The 18,562-nt window shown below is 44.1% G+C and overlaps 2 protein-coding genes across 2 annotated transcripts in view; one reads left to right on the top strand and one right to left on the bottom strand.

Moving 5' to 3' along the window:
* Positions 1-18,562, bottom strand: part of PI4KA (phosphatidylinositol 4-kinase alpha) — a 94,477-nt gene that overhangs the window by 41,532 nt on the left and 34,383 nt on the right. Inside the window, exons 20-21 of the mRNA XM_083418073.1 lie at positions 3,185-3,293; positions 1,698-1,834 (exon numbers count right to left, since the gene is read on the bottom strand). Coding sequence (XP_083274199.1) covers positions 1,698-1,834; positions 3,185-3,293 — 246 coding nt within the window. The remainder of the gene's footprint in view (positions 1-1,697; positions 1,835-3,184; positions 3,294-18,562) is intronic.
* On the top strand, positions 5,779-17,610 carry SERPIND1 (serpin family D member 1). The gene is made up of 5 exons (XM_083418329.1): positions 5,779-5,952; positions 10,003-10,886; positions 12,906-13,179; positions 14,212-14,356; positions 15,927-17,610. The coding sequence occupies exons 2-5, from the start codon at positions 10,019-10,021 to the stop codon at positions 16,116-16,118; spliced, it is 1,479 nt and encodes a 492-aa protein (XP_083274455.1). The 5' UTR covers positions 5,779-5,952; positions 10,003-10,018; the 3' UTR covers positions 16,119-17,610.

Below are 18,562 nucleotides of genomic sequence, written 5' to 3'. Positions count from 1 at the left end.
CTGAACAGTCGTTACTTTTGTACTTTATACAAAGGGAATTAAAACAATGGAAGCATAAAAAAACCCTTTTGCAGGATACAGAAAGGTGCTCAAAGTGTTTCACAGCACATCCTGAGAGAAGACAAACACTATGTGTTTGGCTTACAAGTATCAAGATGCAAGAATGCTGACGCGGCTCGATGTGATTCATCACAAGTCAGGATGAAGTCTGCCAAAAAAAAGAAAGATTCCCACGGGATGTCGGCTTTTATTTTTCTTCCATCGTGAGAGCATAAGCAGTCGCCAGCTAACTGCTCCACTCGCAAGCAAGCAGAGGAGCACTACAGCTTATGATACGGGGAGGGAATCAGGAAACTGGATCGATGCAAATAACTTCTGAAAGGGCAGGGAGATACAAAACCAAGTTGCTGTCTACTACAACTTCAAAAGTTTTGACAGGTAAGTATCAAAAGCAGGAAAAACAAGGACTGTCTCTTTCTTTCTTTCTCTCTCTCCCTCACTCTCAACTGATAGCCCTGGGGCAGAACTACATGTTATGAGGTTAACATAGGACTCCTCCAGACCTCCTCTTTATCAGACATTCGCCCTGTTTTGCTTAGGTGGAGGTTATACAATGTCTTTACTGAGCATCCATTCCGTTTTGTTTGCAATCAGTCATTTACTCCACACTCTTCAGTGCATTTCCCTGTCACATTTCTAAGCTGCAAAATCTGTTTGTTTTTTAAAGTGGATTTGTTGCGCCAGGGGAACAGGTGCTTTATTCCACTTTAACTGTGCAAGCTACATTTCCAGGGTTTGATTAAATCCCTCCGGTCAAAGTACTGACAACCTGGGGGTGCCCAAACCCATAACTGCCTTGTAATACCTGTTAGAATTCCTGCTCCGTGATTGCAGACATGGGATTTTTGTCTATCACATGACGGTGTATGTTTTGACTCCACAGAGTGGGAAGTGACGGAGACAGGACGTTTGTGTTACTGTGTTCTGTGAAGTGGGACTATTGTCCTTTGTTCTTTTTCTCTTTGCTGTCTGATGCTAGAGAGAGAGGGAGCCATGTTGCAGTGCTCCGTGTGTGTGTTTATATGTAAATAAAGTAGATTAGCCAAAATGCTGAGTTCTGTTACGCAAACTGCAAAGACTCTGCGGATCCCTAAGTGTGCCGGTGTCTGTTGGCATCGGTCGCTGTGATGTTCGGGCAGAAGAAAGCTTTTGAAGCTCCCGAACGAATGAGCAGGAGGGAGAGAACATGCCAGTCAGGCATGTGTCTCTGCCAGGGTCCTACTCGAGTGTAGGACGAGCTCCTGACAACACCAAGGCCAGGCAGTAGTGCCTTTGTGGGGAGAAACAGCAGGCAGTGCTTGACCTCTCTGGCTGCCTACTGATTCTCTTCCACATGCCCTTCCCTTTGGGTGTTTTTAAGACTGGAAGCATTGGCAGGAGTCCTGGAAGAGAAAGGTTCAGCGCCCCTTCCTCTTCCTGCCAATTCTCTCCTGCAAAAGATCCACATCCCTCATTGCATTGCTAGCCTGTATAATTTTTAGTTCTGCTTGGGGATTTCAGTGAAGCTGCTCCTTAAAAAATACCTTAGTTCTCTTTAAGGTGGGAGCTGCAAAACACAGGAGGGTATTTCTATGATCTCAGCACCCCATTCACTCTGTGCATTAATGAGGGTCTGAAAAGAAGAGGGAAGGACTTACGGAAGTGACTGTGTCATTTTTCATAGCTGAGTTGTACTGAAGAACAGAGCGGAGAGGCTCTTTGCTAGGAAATGTCAGTAGCGGCGACTTGGTTGCTATCTCACAAACACCCTCATACCACTCTTCTGGCCAAAGACCTACAATTTGGAGACAAAAGAACATTATACCTGGTCCAGAATGTGGCAGCTAGATGGGTGACAGGGAGCGGCCGCCGAGACCACATAACACCGGTCCTGAAAGGCCTACATTGGCTCCCAGTACATTTCCGAGCACAATTCAAAGCATTGGTCCTGATCTTTAAAGCCCTAAACAGCCTTGGCCCTGTGTACCTGAAAGAGCGTCTCCACCCCCATCGTTCAGCCTGGACACTGAAGTCCAGTGCCGAGGGCCTTCTGGCTGTTCCCTCACTGCAAGAAGTGAGGTTACAGGGAACCAGCAGAGGGCCTTCTTCAGGGACTACAACTCTCATCATCCCTAGCTAACAGGACTACTGGTCAGGGATGATGGGTATTGTAGTCTCAAAACATCTGGAAGGCTGAGGGCTGAGTTTGCCTAAGCCTGGCCTTCTCGGTAGCGGTGCCCACCCTGTGAAACGCTCTCCCATCAGATGTCAAGGAAATAAACAACTATCTGACTTTTAGAAGACATATGAAGGCAGCCCTGTTTAGGGAAGTTTTTAATGTTTGATATTTTATCACTTTTGTTATTAATAATAATATTCTGTTGGGAGTCACCCAGATGGGCAGGGTATAAATAAATTATTATCATTATTATTATCATTATCATTATCATTATCATCCTCATCCTCATCATCATCTCTGGGCATTAAGACCAGAACCATGATCAACCAGGATGCTGTCATTGGGGGAAGAACTTTTATCAAAGGTAAAAGTAACAAAAATTAGTTTGAGTCACATTAGGCTTTTTACATTTGGATATCAGAAACCCTTTCAAAAAGATTAAAGCTTGGTTTGCATGCAGTCGCAATTTGGTGTTAATTGACTGAGCCTTGGGCTCATATGCTCCTTCCTCCCTTCATCCAATCAGATTTCCTCCTTTTTGTCACAAGCCACACCATTTGACCTCCAAACCATGAGCGACAGCTGGATTATGACTCTGGTTTTAGAGGGCAGGCAAAAACCAAAACACAGAGAGTTTGCCGGTTCAGGTGTGATGGGTAGAACTTAGCAGGACAGAACCCAATGGACTTAAAACTGAGTGCCAGTGAAACTGAAATGGTGTAGAATTAGACCGCTCAGTCTATCCCCATTTGTGGGTTTCTTGTCACAACCACAACAGGACAGTACAGCCATGATATTTCTTGCTGCTGCTGCTACATCAAATTAGCATAATTCTTCAGCAGTGAAGTCACTGGTAAATGAAAAATTTTAAATGTGGCAACAGGCAGCTATTTGGCATATTTTCAATATTTTCCTGCCTCTCCATTGAGAAACGGTTGTCCAAATAAAAAGGAATCTCTGGAGTACCTGAGCCTTCCACGGCAAATCCCATAAGCACCGAATACAGCCAGAAGTCGCGGAAGAGCTTCTGTAACCTGGGCTTAGCTTCCTTGATGGGCGGCAAGCGTCTTGTAAGCTAGCAGAGTAAATGGAAGGGAAAATACATTATAATAACATAAATGCAATGACATGCATGTAGATATTCTGGTACTTCTGATCTTGGATTTCTCACCTAAACATCAACCTAATAAAATGCAGATCATACTAATCAACATTAGTCCATCAATATTGTGAGCCACTGGATTAAGAGTCCTGGATCTGCCAGGACTCATGTTAACAATATTAACATGATATTAGTGGGGGCTACAACTCCCAATATCCCTGATTCGGGGGAGGGGTGCGGTCCTGTTGAGCTGAGCTGGAGTTCAACATCATCTGTTGGATCACCCTTGCCCAACAGAGTTGTTGAGAGAACAAAACTAGAGGTTTCCAATTTTAAAGTACATTAATTATAGCAAAGACTCTCAAGGGCCGTAAGCACATACATTGCAAGACACACCCAATGTTATTGTGGAAGGGCTGTAGCTTAGCTGTAGAGCATCTGCTTTGCCTGCAGAGGGTCCCATTCCACCCAGAGTGGCTGGGGCAACCCAGTCAGATAGTACTAATATAATATAATATAATATAATATAATATAATATAATATAATATGATGATGATGTTCAATTTCTGCCTGGCATCTCAAGATAAGGCTGGGAGACAGCCCTGCCTGAAATCCTGGAGATGCCCAGCCAATCAAGGTATACAATACTGAGTTGATGCACCAATGATCTGACTCAATATAAGGCAGCTTCCTATGTTCCCAAAACAGATTATTCTATACAATTATACCTTGGATTACAGACACTTTGGGTTGCACGATTTCGGGCTGTGCACAGTGCTGAACCCAGAAGTACCGGAACAGGTTACTTCTGGGTTTCAGCGCTAAATCACGCTCTGTGCATGCGCAGAAGCGTAACCCACATGCGCACAGACATGGCGCTGTGGGTTGTGAACACTGTGGGTTGTGAACGTGCCTCCCGCATGGATCACGCTCGCAACCCGAGCATCCACTGTAGATGCTACAGAGAAAGCCGGCAACTATTTCAACATGACATCTCTCAGAGTCCAAGGCTCGCATCCTCCATGTTTGAACACTATCAATTCTGAAATGTTAAATGTGATTATGGAATTAAAAATGTAGCTCATAAGTTAGAAGGAGCAATCAGAGACAGCTCAACTATGTTAGGCATCAATCAAAAACGCCTACAAAATTTAGAAAAGCAAACTTGACATGAGCCAACAGTGTGACGCGGCAGCTAAAAAAGCCAATGCAATTCTGGGCTGCATCAATAGGAGTATAGCATCTAGATCAAGGGAAGTAATAGTGCCACTGTATTCTGCTCTGGTCAGACCTCACCTGGAGTACTGTGTCCAGTTCTGGGCACCACAGTTCAAGAAGGACACTGACAAACTGGAACGTGTCCAGAGGAGGGCAACCAAAATGGTCAAAGGCCTGGAAACAATGCCTTATGAGGAACGGCTAAGGGAGCTGGGCATATTTAGCCTGGAGAAGAGGAGGTTAAGGGGTGATATGATAGCCATGTTCAAATATATAAAAGGATGTCACATAGAGGAGGGAGAAAGGTTGTTTTCTGCTGCTCCAGAGAAGCGGACACGGAGCAATAGATCCAAACTACAAGAAAGAAGATTCCACCTAAACATTAGGAAGAACTTCCTGACAGTAAGAGCTGTTCAACAGTGGAATTTGCTGCCAAGGAGTGTGGTGGAGTCTCCTTCTTTGGAGGTCTTTAAGCAGAGGCTTGACAACCATATGTCAGGAGTGCTCTGATGGTGTTTCCTGCTTGGCAGGGGGTTGGACTCGATGGCCCTTGTGGTCTCTTCCAACTCTACGATTCTATGATTCTAAGGGACACTTGGCTGACAAGCTTACATTCTCTTAACCATTTTTATCACAACAAAGTGACCAGTTTTAGGCTCTATCCCACAATTGTTCTATGTGTTTTTAAAACTCAAAAGAAGCCTTGTGTGGCTGAAAATTCGAGCAGGGGAAGTGAAAGGGGTGGGGAGAGACTGTTGATCATAATCCCTCCAGCAGGTTTTTTTTGCTCAAAACTGCATTCCCCTGATTCAACTTTTCCCCTGCATAAGAAAAGAAATGGTATTGCACGTCACCTCTAATTTTCATTTATTCAACTTGCCATGAAGGAGATCAATGTAAAATGATCCATCGTCATTGGGACAAAGTGCATTCTGGGGCGACGTGAATGTGGAAATGTCATTCCAAAGCTATGCTGAACATTATGCTGGTTCCTGGTCTTATGAATCATCTCTGGTGGGCCTCATAATGGAACCATTGAAAATGACTCATTACAGCCAAAGAAAATGAAATGGCCTGTAACTCCAGCAGAAGCCAATGGACTACAATGGTTTAGCCTGCTAGATCATTAAGAGCTGTCAAAGACCCCACAATGTGTCACAATTTATGGTAAGGCAAAGATCTGGGGGGGGGGGGTTTGCCCTTGCTTGTAAAACTAAAATAAAATGTGAGCATTTGAAAGATCAGAAGAGGCGGCTGAACTAGAGGGATTTTAGCTGACGAGATAAACTTAGAAGTGATTGATTTACAGCCTATTTACTTTAGCGCATACCCATACACCAAAGTTCACAGTCAAACATTTTCGTCCTCTTTATTTGAGTTGCTCTTCAGATCGTACTGTTTGGCGACAGAGGAGGTAAGAAGTATTTCTCTCTTTTGGAGATTAATTAACTCTAGAAAAAGTTGTTTCTGGACTAAAGGAGCGGGGCAGAACAATGCACGAACCCCCAAAAGAGGCATAGCTTGAAAAGACTAGAAAACAGCTGCAACTTTATTATTGGCAACGCTACTGCAACAGAGGATCAAGCAAGCATTCAAAAACTTACAGCTAAACACCCTTACTGAGAAATAAGCTCCAGTGGACACAATGGGACTTACTTCTGAGTAAGCATGCATAGGATTGTGCTACAAAGCTGTTGCCCTTCTCTACAACAGGGGTTCAATGTGTCTGCAGTGAGAGGACATCAGAATATTTGTTCTTCTGGGTCTTAAAAGTATTCTGAAATTCATTCATGTAATAGCTGGTTATTAGAAGTTGGGCTTTGCTTTGGAATCACTGTTAAAGCGGGGAGGAAAAACCCTCAACAAATGCAGAGGTGTTGATCCAGAGAAAATATTGACTAGTTCTGCACAAATGCAAAGGCTTACCAGCTCCCCTCCCAGTGACAACATCCTACACCCCCTGAAATGCCACCCCCCAAAAAAGGTAATGTGGTGAGAGGTATTTGCAGCCCAAGAAACCACTAGCAGATTGTACCATTCAATTACAATTCCCAACACCATTGTTTGTTTCTCTCTGTGTGTATATGTGTGTACAAACATGTAGGAAGAGAGAGTTTTGCATGCATATACAAATTTCTCTGGATTACCTACACTTCTTGCCCTTCTTTCTAAGAGCCAACACCAATTTCTCATCTATTTATTAATACATCTATCTATATCTATATCTATCTATCTATCTATCTATCTATCTATCTATCTATCTATCTATCTATATCTTACCTTTCCATATACTGTATTTACTTGAATGTAGTGTTCCATCGAATGTAATGCGCCCCTTAATTTTCAAAGCCTTGAAACCAAAAAGGTATTTGCTGTCAAATGTAAACGCGCCATCAAATCGAATGTGCACCCTAATTTTCGTAACGTGATTTTGCCAAAATAGGTGCGCATTACATTTGAGCAAATACAGCATATGCATCCAAGGCAGGTCTAATTAATTTTAACTTCGTTACATTTACTTATTATAAATCCTGTTATTTAAACGCAGTGAACACATTCACTGAATACTTTATCTACTTTGTGTTGTATCCAGATAACCTTTCCTCAAAGTAGACCCACTGAAATCAATGGACACAAGTTAGCCACATCCATTCATTTCAATAGGTCTACCCTGAGTGTGACTACCACTGGCTAGAAGCATATATGTATTATAGAAAGTTGTTTGCTCACTCTGAATTTGGACATCTCTTAAGATATAACAAAGTTTTGCACGACAGCTCCTGAGATCCAAGGGGCAGTTTTTCATCTATGTTTGGCTAGAACAGGGGTGGCCAACTCCCAAGAGACTGCAATCTACCAAAGTTGTTGAGCTTTTTCTAGGAAGGAAAGTCTTGTTTTGTGGGGTTCAGGTCAAAGTTTTTCAGCTTTCTATAGGGAGGAGGAAAACCCCATGGGGGGGGTGCAGGGCAAAAATGTTGAGCCAGTGATCTACCTCAGACGTCCAGTGATCTACCAGAAGATCACAATCTACCTGCTGGACGTGCCGGTGCTAGAACATGGGTTGGCAAACTAAGGCCCAATCACCTTCTAAATCTGGCCCGCAGACAAGTCCTGGAATCAGTGTGTTTTTACATGAGTAGAATGTGTGCTTTTATTTAAAATGCATTTCTGGGTTATTTGTGGGGCATAGGAATTCGTTCTTTTCTCTCCCCCCCCCCCCAAAAAAAATAGTCCGGCCCCCCCACAAGGTCTGAGGGACAGTGGACCGGCCCCCTGTTGAAAAAGTTTGCTGACCCCTGGACTACAACATTTTGAATCCAGATGGCAGACTGAACCTTTCAAAACTGCCCTGATGTTTGGGTTTCTTAGCATTCCCAGGCAATCTCAGGTACAAGGCTGCTAGGATGAAATAGGTATGCCTGCATTAAATGCAAAACTTTACAACTGCACTCTGTAGGTTCTGTTACAGAACTCCAGTTCTCGATGCATAGTTGCTTGGGAAGGTGTGCCCTTCTTCCAGCTGGTTTTTGGGTTTGTTGTGAACGGCCAATGTACGTTCCTGCCTCAAGTCAGATGCACACTAGGGATTATGGGTACTGTGCAGTCTCCTAAGATACTGACTGAAATGGGCCACTTGCCAGTCCTTTATGGGAACTTTGGCCCAAGGCGATAGATATGGGTCACTTCTGATACAAGGATCTTTGCAACCTTTCTACCGATTGGAGCCTGTCTCTTGGAAGCCTCACCTTTGTTATAAAGGAAATACCTTTTGGAAAAGTTAAGAGATTTCTGCAGTATTATTTTTTTTAAGCTGAATTACATCTTGCACTACTAGGGACGCAGGTGGCGCTGTGGGTTAAACCACAGAGCCGAGGACTTGCCGATCAGAAGGTCGGTGGTTCGAATCCCCGCGACGGGGTGAGCTCCTGTTGCTCGGTCCCTGCTCCTGCCAACCTAGCAGTACGAAAGCACGTCAAAGTGCAAGTAGATAAATAGGTACCGCTCCGGCGGGAAGGGAAATGGCATTTCCGTGCACTGCTCTGGTTCGCCAGAAGCGGCTTAGTCATGCTGGCCACATGACCCAGAACCTCCCTCGGCCAGTAAAGCGAGATGAGCGCCGCAACCCCAGAGTCAGTCACGACTGGACCTAATGGTCAGGGGTCCCTTTACCTTTTTACATCTTGCACTAGTGACTTTTAATCCACGGCCTCACTAGGTGTTTGACATTCCCCTTCATTGTCCCCACCTGCCCCCACTGGCTCAGGTCTCCCTCCCATCTGATGAGATTGGTGCCTGTTCATGTTTTCCTGGGCACTGAATCAGCTGTTTGCTTAACTGTATGCACAGTGTTATATTCTGGGAAAGCAACCCCATTTCCAATTTATAAAAAGCATCCATGATTTCTTTTTGCTCATTCGGCAGATGCAAAGTAATTAGCCCTTACTGAGCCTTGAAGATGTGAATGCTGAATTTCTGGTCTGTTTGTGTGTGTGTGTTTTTTTAAAAAAGAAAGCTAATATGCAGATGCATCGGTGCATCACCCCATTTCAGTAAAATATGCCTGTAATTACAAGGTGCTGAAGGGCTTCATGTTGATATCCTAGCTCTATTTCAAATGAACTGGGTGCCTGCAGTCAAGTCATTGGCTCATTAGTTCAGTATATACAATTCGGCCCGACTTAGCACCCATTGTTCCCTGAGCTCTCACTGAGCCAGCAGGGTTAGCTACACTGGCAGAATCTGCCCTACCCGCCCCCATCAAAATCTAGGCTCCTGACCCTAGCATATCCCATCAATCTCATGTTAAGAAATACCTCTGCCAAAGAACTACTGCAGGTCAGAGGAGGACACACAAAACTGGGCTTAAGGATGGATAAACATGTCAATTTCTGTCCTCCAAGTTTCTCATTTTTACGATATTAAATTCAGTCCTTCACATTTTCACACCAATTCGTGAGTTTGTTTTCCTGATGAAATTTCACCAGCATTTTAGTGCAATTTTCTCCTAATAAACACGTTTGTGTGTGCCGTTTTGGATCACACACACGTTTTTCGCAAGCAATTTCCGCTGACAGAATGCATCTTTGTATACAATTTTCACACTTCACCCTAGTATATGCAATTGAAAACTCATTACTTGGCTGGAGAATTGCAGTGCAAAATTATAAAGGAGTGTGAATTTTGAAGGATGTCTGTTTTTTGGTTTGCACATTGCTTTGAAAAGCGAGGATTTGCTGGGTTTGCCTTTAAATACAAACTGAATAGAATTTCCTTCCCTCATCCCTAAGACTGGGCTTGACGGACAAACAGTCTGGTTTGGCATAAGCCACCTTTCTTGGTTCCTAGGTTCCTCCCACTGTGCAATCCAATCACACCTCCGCAAAGGGAAACCGATTCCCAAGCAAGCTTCCTAAAAGCTTTCTAGTTCCAGAGTGTCTAAACTGTGATGTTTTGAACCTTCCAGTGTTTCGGTTGTGAAGATGAAGCTGCTGCTGCATTTCGCTTTCTTCTCCCTCACGGTAACAGTAGCATTGTGCGGAATCAAAGGTTTGCAAGAGCATTTTGAACAACTCGGCGTTCAGTCTCTCAGTCCTCGTGGGCTCCACAACAATGGGACTCTTAGCGTGGCCAATCTCTCGCCCGAGTTTCACCAGGAGAATACGGTGACCAACGACTTGAGCACTGAAGGTGAGGAAGAGGAAGACTATCTTGACTTTGAAACTTTGTTCAGAGAAGATTACGACGATGTTGACATAATTGATCCAGATATCACCTCTGAGTTCAAGCAAGGGAACATTCTTAAACTTTTCCAAGGGAAAACCAGAATCCAGCGCCTCAATATCCTCAATGCAAACTTTGCCTTCAACCTTTACCGGAGCCTGAAGGACAAAGCCAACTCCTCAGAGAACATCCTTTTGGCTCCAGTTGGAATTTCCACAGCCATGGCTATGATTTCATTGGGTCTGAAAGGTCAGACGCAGGAGGAAGTGCTGGATTCCCTTGGCTTCACCGAGTTTGTCAATGCCAGCTCCAAATATGACATTACGACCATTCACAACCTTTTTCAGAAACTCACTCACCGGCTCTTCAGGAGGAATTTTGGCTACACGCTCAGGTCAGTCAATGACCTTTATATCCAGAAACAATTCCCTGTCCTCAGTGAATTCAAAAACAACATGAAGAGGCACTATTTTGCTGAGGCTCAATTGGCCGACTTCTCAGATCCAACTTTCATCTCGAAAGCCAACCAACGTATTCTGAAGCTCACCAAAGGATTGATAAAGGAAGCTCTGGTGAACGTGCCCCCAACCACCATCATGATGGTCCTCAACTGCTTGTACTTTAAAGGTAAAGAAACAAAACAAAGCAATGGCGATTTCACCCACGTACAAATGCATAAACTAAGAGATTACCAAACAGAATCCTAGCAACTACCGTATTTTTCGCTCTATAAGACGCACCAGACCATAAGACGCACCTAGTTTTTGGAGGAGGAAAACAAGAAAAAAATATATTCTGAATCCCAGAAGCTAGAACAGCAAGAGGGATCAGTGCGCAGAGATCCCTCTTGCTGTTCTGGCTTCTGGGATAGCTGCGCAGCCTGCATTCGCTCCATAAGACGCACACACATTTCCCCTTACTTTTTAGAGCGAAAAATACGGTACATAAAAAAGAGTGACTAGACAAGTGATCAGCCTTGGTTTTACAAACTACAATCCTCTTGTTTTTAAAAACAGGCAACTGTCGATATTAAATGCAGCATTTCAGCCAGCTTTACAGAAATCTTCTCTTAAAACATATCAAGGACATAAACAATCAAAGGTTACATAAGGTTAAAAAGACCAAATACAGCTGCTGTTTCACTGCTCTGATACTGGCACACATTCCAAACGCTAAATGAATTGCCATATACTTTACTTTTTGTATTTTATTGCCATTTAATTCCAACTTTTAGCACAACCCCCACCGTCCCCACATGCATATATACTGAGGATTACACTTCATATATCTGATGAAGCGGACTACTCTAGTCCACAAAAGCTTATGCCAGAATAGTTTTCTTCTTCTTCAAAGTGCCAAAATATACTTAGCTGCTTTTGCTGCAGCAAACTAACACAGTTACCCCCTCTGGAAATTAGCTGCTTATGACTCCACCTTTGATATAACCAGCAGTGTGTGCAGTTTACTCATTCAGCTGCATTCATCGATCATGAGCAACTATGAGTGGTATCCTCCAGAATACATTTGTTAAAAGGTAAAGGGACCCCTGACCATTAGGTCTAGTTGTGGCCGACTCTGGGGTTGCGGCGCTCATCTCGCTTTATTGGCCGAGGGAGCCGGCGTACAGCTTCCGGGTCATGTGGCCGGCATGACTAAACCGTTTCTGGCGAACCAGAGCAGCACACAGAAACGCCGTTTACCTTCCCACCGGAGCGGTACCTATTTATCTACTTGCACTTGATGTGCTTTCGAACTGCTAGGTTGGCAAGAGCAGGGACCGAGCAACGGGAGCTCACCCCATCACGGGGATTCGATCCGCCAACCTTCTGATCAGCAAGGCCTAGGCTCTGTGGTTTAACCCACAGCGCCACGAATGTCCCAATACATTTGATACCAAGTACTTAAAGCAAAGGAGCTGGCTGTTCTTTTAAAAAAGGAGGAGCTAATAAACATCAATTTGTCAGAACTATATCTTAAAAGCCCTCCTAGACCAGATCTTGTGAGCCAAACAGACAAACATGCCTGCTCCCAGTAAGGAGTCCACACCCCTTTTGTCAAGAGTCAGTGTGTCATCTAAACCTAGATTGTGGTTAAGATCAATCCATAGCTACAGATCATGGTTAAGGAGTAGAGAGACCTTAGGTACAATTCAGGGTTTGGACAACGTTCTAAGCCAAGCCTATCATGCCATGCTGTGCTGAAGGACCAGGGATGAAGCAGTGCAGTCCTGGTTAGCCATCATTTGGGCTCACTGTGATGTGTGAACGAGGCCTTCACCACAGTGGTGATCAGAATGGTGGACAGGACGGGCATTTAGGCCTTGTTCACACATCACAGTGAAACAAACCATGGTTTACCAGTTGTCGCTCTCCAGAAACTCGTACTGTTTCTGAGCCTGCAGGCGAGACATAATAACCCCTGCTTCAATTGTCCTCCATGTGTTGAAGTCTTCATTAAACATGTTAATTAGAAAAAGTGTGCCACCTCTTAAAATGCATAGCGGCCTTCCTTGGACGTGCCAAAGCTGTATGAAAGATGCTTTCGGCTTATATTTTCATATTCAGAAATACCTGAATTATGCCGAACCGTAACTCTTTTCCTTCCTAAGCTACATTTTATGTATTAAGTTTTCTTCTGTGTTGACAGGAACCTGGGAAAATAAGTTTCCCGTGGAAATGACACGCAGACACACATTCCGCTTGAACGAGAAAGAGACTGTGAAAGTTTCCATGATGCAGACGAAGGCCAATTTCCTGGCCACTGTAGACCACGAGCTCGATTGCGGGGTGCTCCAGTTGCCATACGTGGGCAACATCAGCATGTTGATTGTACTGCCCTATAAGCCGTCAAGCATGAGGACACTAGAGAAGCAACTGACTCCTCAGCTGGTAGAGAAGTGGCAGGAGAGCATGACTAACAGGTAATTCCTTTACTCGGGGTTTTGTTTCTTTCCTAATGACCTTTCACTGCATGATATGAAGAAGAGTTTGGATTTGATATCCCGCTTTATCACTACCCGAAGGAGTCTCAAAGCGGCTAACATTCTCCTTTCCCTTCCTCCCCCACAACAAACACTCTGTGAGGTGAGTGGGGCTGAGAGACTTCAGAGAAGTGTGACTGGCCCAAGGTCACCCAGCAGCTGCATGTGGAGGAGCGGGGAAGCGAACCCGGTTCACCAGATTATGAGTCTATCGCTCTTAACCACAACACCACACTGGCTCCCATGAATAGCCTATGTGTTATTTGATGCAGATCACTGCATCAAACCGTCCAACGCCTTCGTAGCCAAACTGCTGTAACTGGGTTGTATCCAATGTTCAACTTATGCAGAGCAGGCCCATCGAAAATAATGGACATGGCTAACTAGGTATTTTAATTTCAGTGGGTCTACTCTGAGCAAGTTGAACACTAGGTACAACAAGTGGATCTACTCTGAGTTTAACTTAGCTGAATAACTTAGCACAGGCTTCGTCAACCTCTGCCCTCCAGATGTTTTTGGCCTACAACTCCCATGATCCCTAGCTAGCAGGACCAGTGGTCAGGGATGATGGGAACTGTAGTCTCAAAACATCTGGAGGGCTGAGGTTGAGGAAGCGTGACATAGCACAACTAAACTCAAGTGGAATATGATCTCAAATGGGGTGGGGGGAAAGAGCAGGAAATTAGGAAGAGCTTCCAATTCCTTGGTCCTGCCCAGGAGTTCAAAAACACCCTTCTGTCCTTATCCATCTAGCCAACAGACTCAATGCTACAGCTCCAAAGGAGATGTTACTAAAAGAGGAGACTAATGTATGCCGAAGAACTAGTCACACTGTGCTAGGCAGGCATGCTATAGTATAATTTAAACTCTGTGTGACAAGAGGCTCCAACACTGTGTAACATGGATTAAGAACTGTTCTGCACCCTTGGCTTGAGTCAATTAAGGCCTGTGATGTTGTTTTGTTCTCCCTAGAACAAGAGAAATAATGCTACCTAAATTTAAGCTGGAGAAGAGCTATGACTTGATTGAGTATCTGAAAAAACTGGGAGTAAATGAGCTATTCACCCAAAATGGCAACTATTCTGGGATATCGGAAGAGAGAATCAACATTGAGAAGGTAACTAGCTTTGGCACAACCTGATCATCCTCTCAAGGACGGCATTGCATAACAGACAAAATAAAGCACATTGGAGCAAAACCATCCTCCCCGTCAGCACCTCTCTCTTTGCTCTATTGTTCAGAGTGAGCCCAGAGGAAAAGTTATTTACGCAGGTAAAGGGAAATTGTTTGGCTCCTCTCACCTGCATCTTCCCTTTTATGCAAACTTGGGTCCAGTGTTGCCTACGGGACCGCCTCTCCTGGTATGTCCCACGGAGGACATTATGGGCTTCAAACAAAAACATCTTGGAGGTCCTGGGCCACAGAGAGGTTAGGCGGGCCTCAACCAGAGCCAGGGCTTTTTTGGTTGTGGCTCCAACCTGGTGGAACACTCTGTCACAAGAGACTTGGGCCCTGTGGGACTTGACATCTTTCCGCAGGGCCTGCAAGACAGAGCTGTTCCACCAGGCCTTTGGCCAGGGCACAGCCTGACCCCCTCCTCTGGCAATCCTCACAGAACTCTAGCCCAATGGTTGCCATTAATCTGATTTGAACTGATTTTATAATGAAATTATTTTATAATGTTGTATCATTTTACTGTTGTAGATCAAGTATTAATGACGGATTTTGTTGCATTGTCCAAGTGCATAGCCAACAAACAAACAAACCTTCCAAAACATGAGACACCCGGACAACCCTGACTTTATATGTCAGTGGGCAGATACATGAATAGCTGCCTCTTAAGTATCCGGCAGAAGAGAGACTCAGATTTTGGCTGGGTGCTTCCCCTCATATTCACATCTTTGGCACCCAGCAGTCCAGTTCTGGCTTCTGGGATAGCTGCGCAGCCTGCATTTGCTCTATAAGACGCACACACATTTCCCCTTACTTTTTAGGAGGGAAAAAGTGAGTCTTATAGAGCAAAAAATACGGTACTTGAATGGCAACTCATGCCTTGACCTTTAGGAAGCAGGTGAGCCTAGCAAACAGGTGATGGAAAAGAGATCCTGGAAAGACCTGTCAGCAGAGAATATTGGATAACAGGCAAGAAATCTGATCTAACAAAGCTGTAGCCCTCCAGGTGCTGTTCGACTATCACTCCCAGCATCCCTGACCACCGGCCAGGATGGCCAGGGCTGATAGGAGTCCAAAATCTGGAGGATCAGAAATTCTCCATTCTATTAAAGGCGTAAGTTCAAATCAGACCATGTTTAAGGCAACTTGCTGGCCTCTTGGTTATCTGACTGTGGAGAACCATCTCGGCAGCCCTGGCTGCCCAACCATCTGCAATCATTCCAATACATCAGTTTCTAGTCATGATGGTGCCCAAGACCGCTTGGATTATGACCCATTGTTTTGCAGCAGGCCAAGCTTACCTCCTGCTACGTTTTTAGAACCCTGCAGGTGTTGGCTGAGAAAGGGGACAACTCAATAACATCCCCAAAGCAGAAGAAATGGAAGCCACAGCAATGACTGAGCTAAAGGTTATAGAGATGGTTTGTGGCTTGGCCAGGCCTTTGTACAGTTCAGGTATTCAAGACATGGTGTTTGGTTTTCTACTGCATAATTTCCCCCTTCTTTTTTTACAGTTCAATCACCAGGGGACAATTACAGTGAATGAAGAAGGCACGGAGGCGGCGTCTGTGACCACAGTAGCCTTCATGCCCCTTTCAGCTCAAATTCGCTTCATTATTGACCGCCCTTTTATCTTTCTCATCTATGAGCACCGCACCAACTGCTTGCTTTTCATGGGCCGAGTCGTCAACCCAAACAAGTTGTAAAAGAAGAGGCGAGCGAGCTTTCGAGATAGGTACATCTAGGCAACCTTAATGCGTCTTAAATAGAACCATTTTTATATGCCAATTAAGTGTCTGTGTTAGTCGTAAGTGCTATTGCGTGAAAAATGCAAGGCTACCAAATCAAAACCACAGCAATATATTGTTTAATTACAATCTGTAAGGGAAAATATTGCTGCAAAGTACTAAAAACACCCTGTTCTATTTCATCCAAAGCTACCTGGAGGTCAATATTTTGCACCTTGGAGAACATTTTCATGCTGCCTGAAGGGTGAATAAAAATTGGCTCCACTGAGCTTCAAAAAGTCAGATTATTAACAGAAGCAGCTTTTCAGTTTCTAAAAATGGATGCTGTCTATGTTCTTCCCAGTTGGCCAAAGAGATTTTAAACTTTAATTCTAAAAGAACCATTGATGTTTGACAAGAGCAATACAAAATACTCATCAGGAATATTGAACCGGGTTTCATTTGAAACTTGGTGAAACAGAAGGATGCTACATGAATTCTTTGTGGGTGAGGAGAGAGAATGTGCAAAGGCCTAGGGGGAAACATGATTCCTCATCAGCTTGACTGATGAAAATGCAGAGCGTGGAAGCTGTCCATATACCATCGGGAAGGTCTAACAGCGTAAAGAGAAGAAAACGTCTTACACTTATGGATGTTGGGATCCAAGACTGAGAGGTGGTAACCCTGAACAAAATATTACAAAATTAAATGTAGCAATAATGGAAGAAAAAAACGTAAAATAGTCGCATCCAGATGAACACAGCAAGCTCCCTTAAACCCAGTTGGTTCATCTAGCCTAGAATTACCTATTCTTAACTAGTATTGTCTTCCCTAAGACAGCCATGGGGAACCTCTGTCTGTCCATATCTTGCTGAACCACAACTCCCATAAACCCTGGCAACTGACCACACTTACGGAGGCTGATGGGAGTTGTAGTTCAGCAGCTTTTGGAGGGCCAAAGCTTTCCCACGCCTCCCCTAAGTTCTCAAACAGAGAAGGAACTGCTGCTCAAAAGGCTTTTGAAGTGGCTATGGCAGGGATTTAACATGGGGCCTTCTGCAAGCCATGCAGGTGTTCTACTCTCCTGTTAAAGTCAGTATAGGGCTGGAAAAAAAGAGCATGAACTCACTGCATTATCTGAGGAATCCATATAGGTCAAACAGCATCGTTTTGCAAGAACACAAACACTTACTTTCGCTCTGTAACTCCGCTACCTGTCTGAAGCAAGAACAAATCTGCACTTTGAACAGCATAGTTGTTGTACTGACATTTATGCAACCCAGAGAGGTCCAAACTAAAGTACAAGCAATCATGTACACATGCAGAGATTGTTCCTATATTATTTTTTAAAGAAGTGTACCCTGGAGTTATGAGAAGGCTTGATATAAAAAAGTTTCCATTATCTCCAAGAGTATCGACATAATTAGAAAGTTATTTCATATTTAATAAAAGGTTGTGCTGAAATCCTGAATTTGGATGCTGCATGCAGTTTTATTTTCTTTGCCACCAGTGTAAGGTGACTTTTGTTTAAGAAAATTTAGGCACCGGCCATTTAAATATAAGCACATTGCCCCACACATGTCAAGTTAAACATGTGCTTTAATCTATCCCACTGAAACCACAAGAAGGCTTAGCTGCTCTACAAGATGTGAGTGAGTGAGTGTGTGTGTGTGCAAGTTATTACCGTATTTTTCGCTCTATAAGACGCACCAGACCATAAGGCGCCCCTGGTTTTTGGAGGAGGAAAACAAGAAAAAAAATATCTGAATCTCAGAAGCCAGAACAGCAAGAGGGATCGCTGCGCAGTGAAAGCAGCAATCCCTCTCGCTGTTTTGGCTTCTGTGATGGCTGTTCAGCCTGCATTCGCTCCATAAGACGCACACACATTTCCCCTTACTTTTTAGGAGGGAAAAAGTGAGTCTTATAGAGCAAAAAATACAGTCTTTTCTTTTGTTGCCTTCTTTTTGATATGCCTGTCTTTATAAAACCAATGATGGTACATGGAAATTTTCAACACTATCGCAGCAACCCAAAGTGCCACCTAGAACAATTCTTCCCAAAAAGGCAGGATTTATATAGAAGTTCTGGATGGCTACAAACTCTGATTTGAGTCCAAAAGAGCCCAAGGCTCAAGGGGAGACCCCAATTTTCACTGATTCTATTCTCCAGCTGCAGCCACAAAAACCACATTCGAATGGGCTCAGTTTGGGGCAGCAATTTGGGGAGGTACCAGCAAGAAAGAGGATGGGGGGAGGATGGGGGGAGGAAATCCATCCTGGAAAGTCATACCTCGGAAGTCGAACACCTTGTGACTCTTGTTTTGGCTCCTGAACGCCGCAAACCCAGAAGTGAGTGTTCCAGTTTGCAAATGTTCTTTGGAACCTGAATGTCCAACGTGGCTTCCGTGGCTTCTGATTGGCTGC

This window comes from Podarcis tiliguerta (genome assembly GCF_965153285.1).
Source record: "Podarcis tiliguerta genome assembly, chromosome: 16".
NCBI classification, from domain to species: domain Eukaryota; kingdom Metazoa; phylum Chordata; class Lepidosauria; order Squamata; family Lacertidae; genus Podarcis; species Podarcis tiliguerta.
The sequence above is the reverse complement of the archived record's forward strand: the minus strand, read 5'-3'. Positions and strand labels throughout refer to the sequence as shown.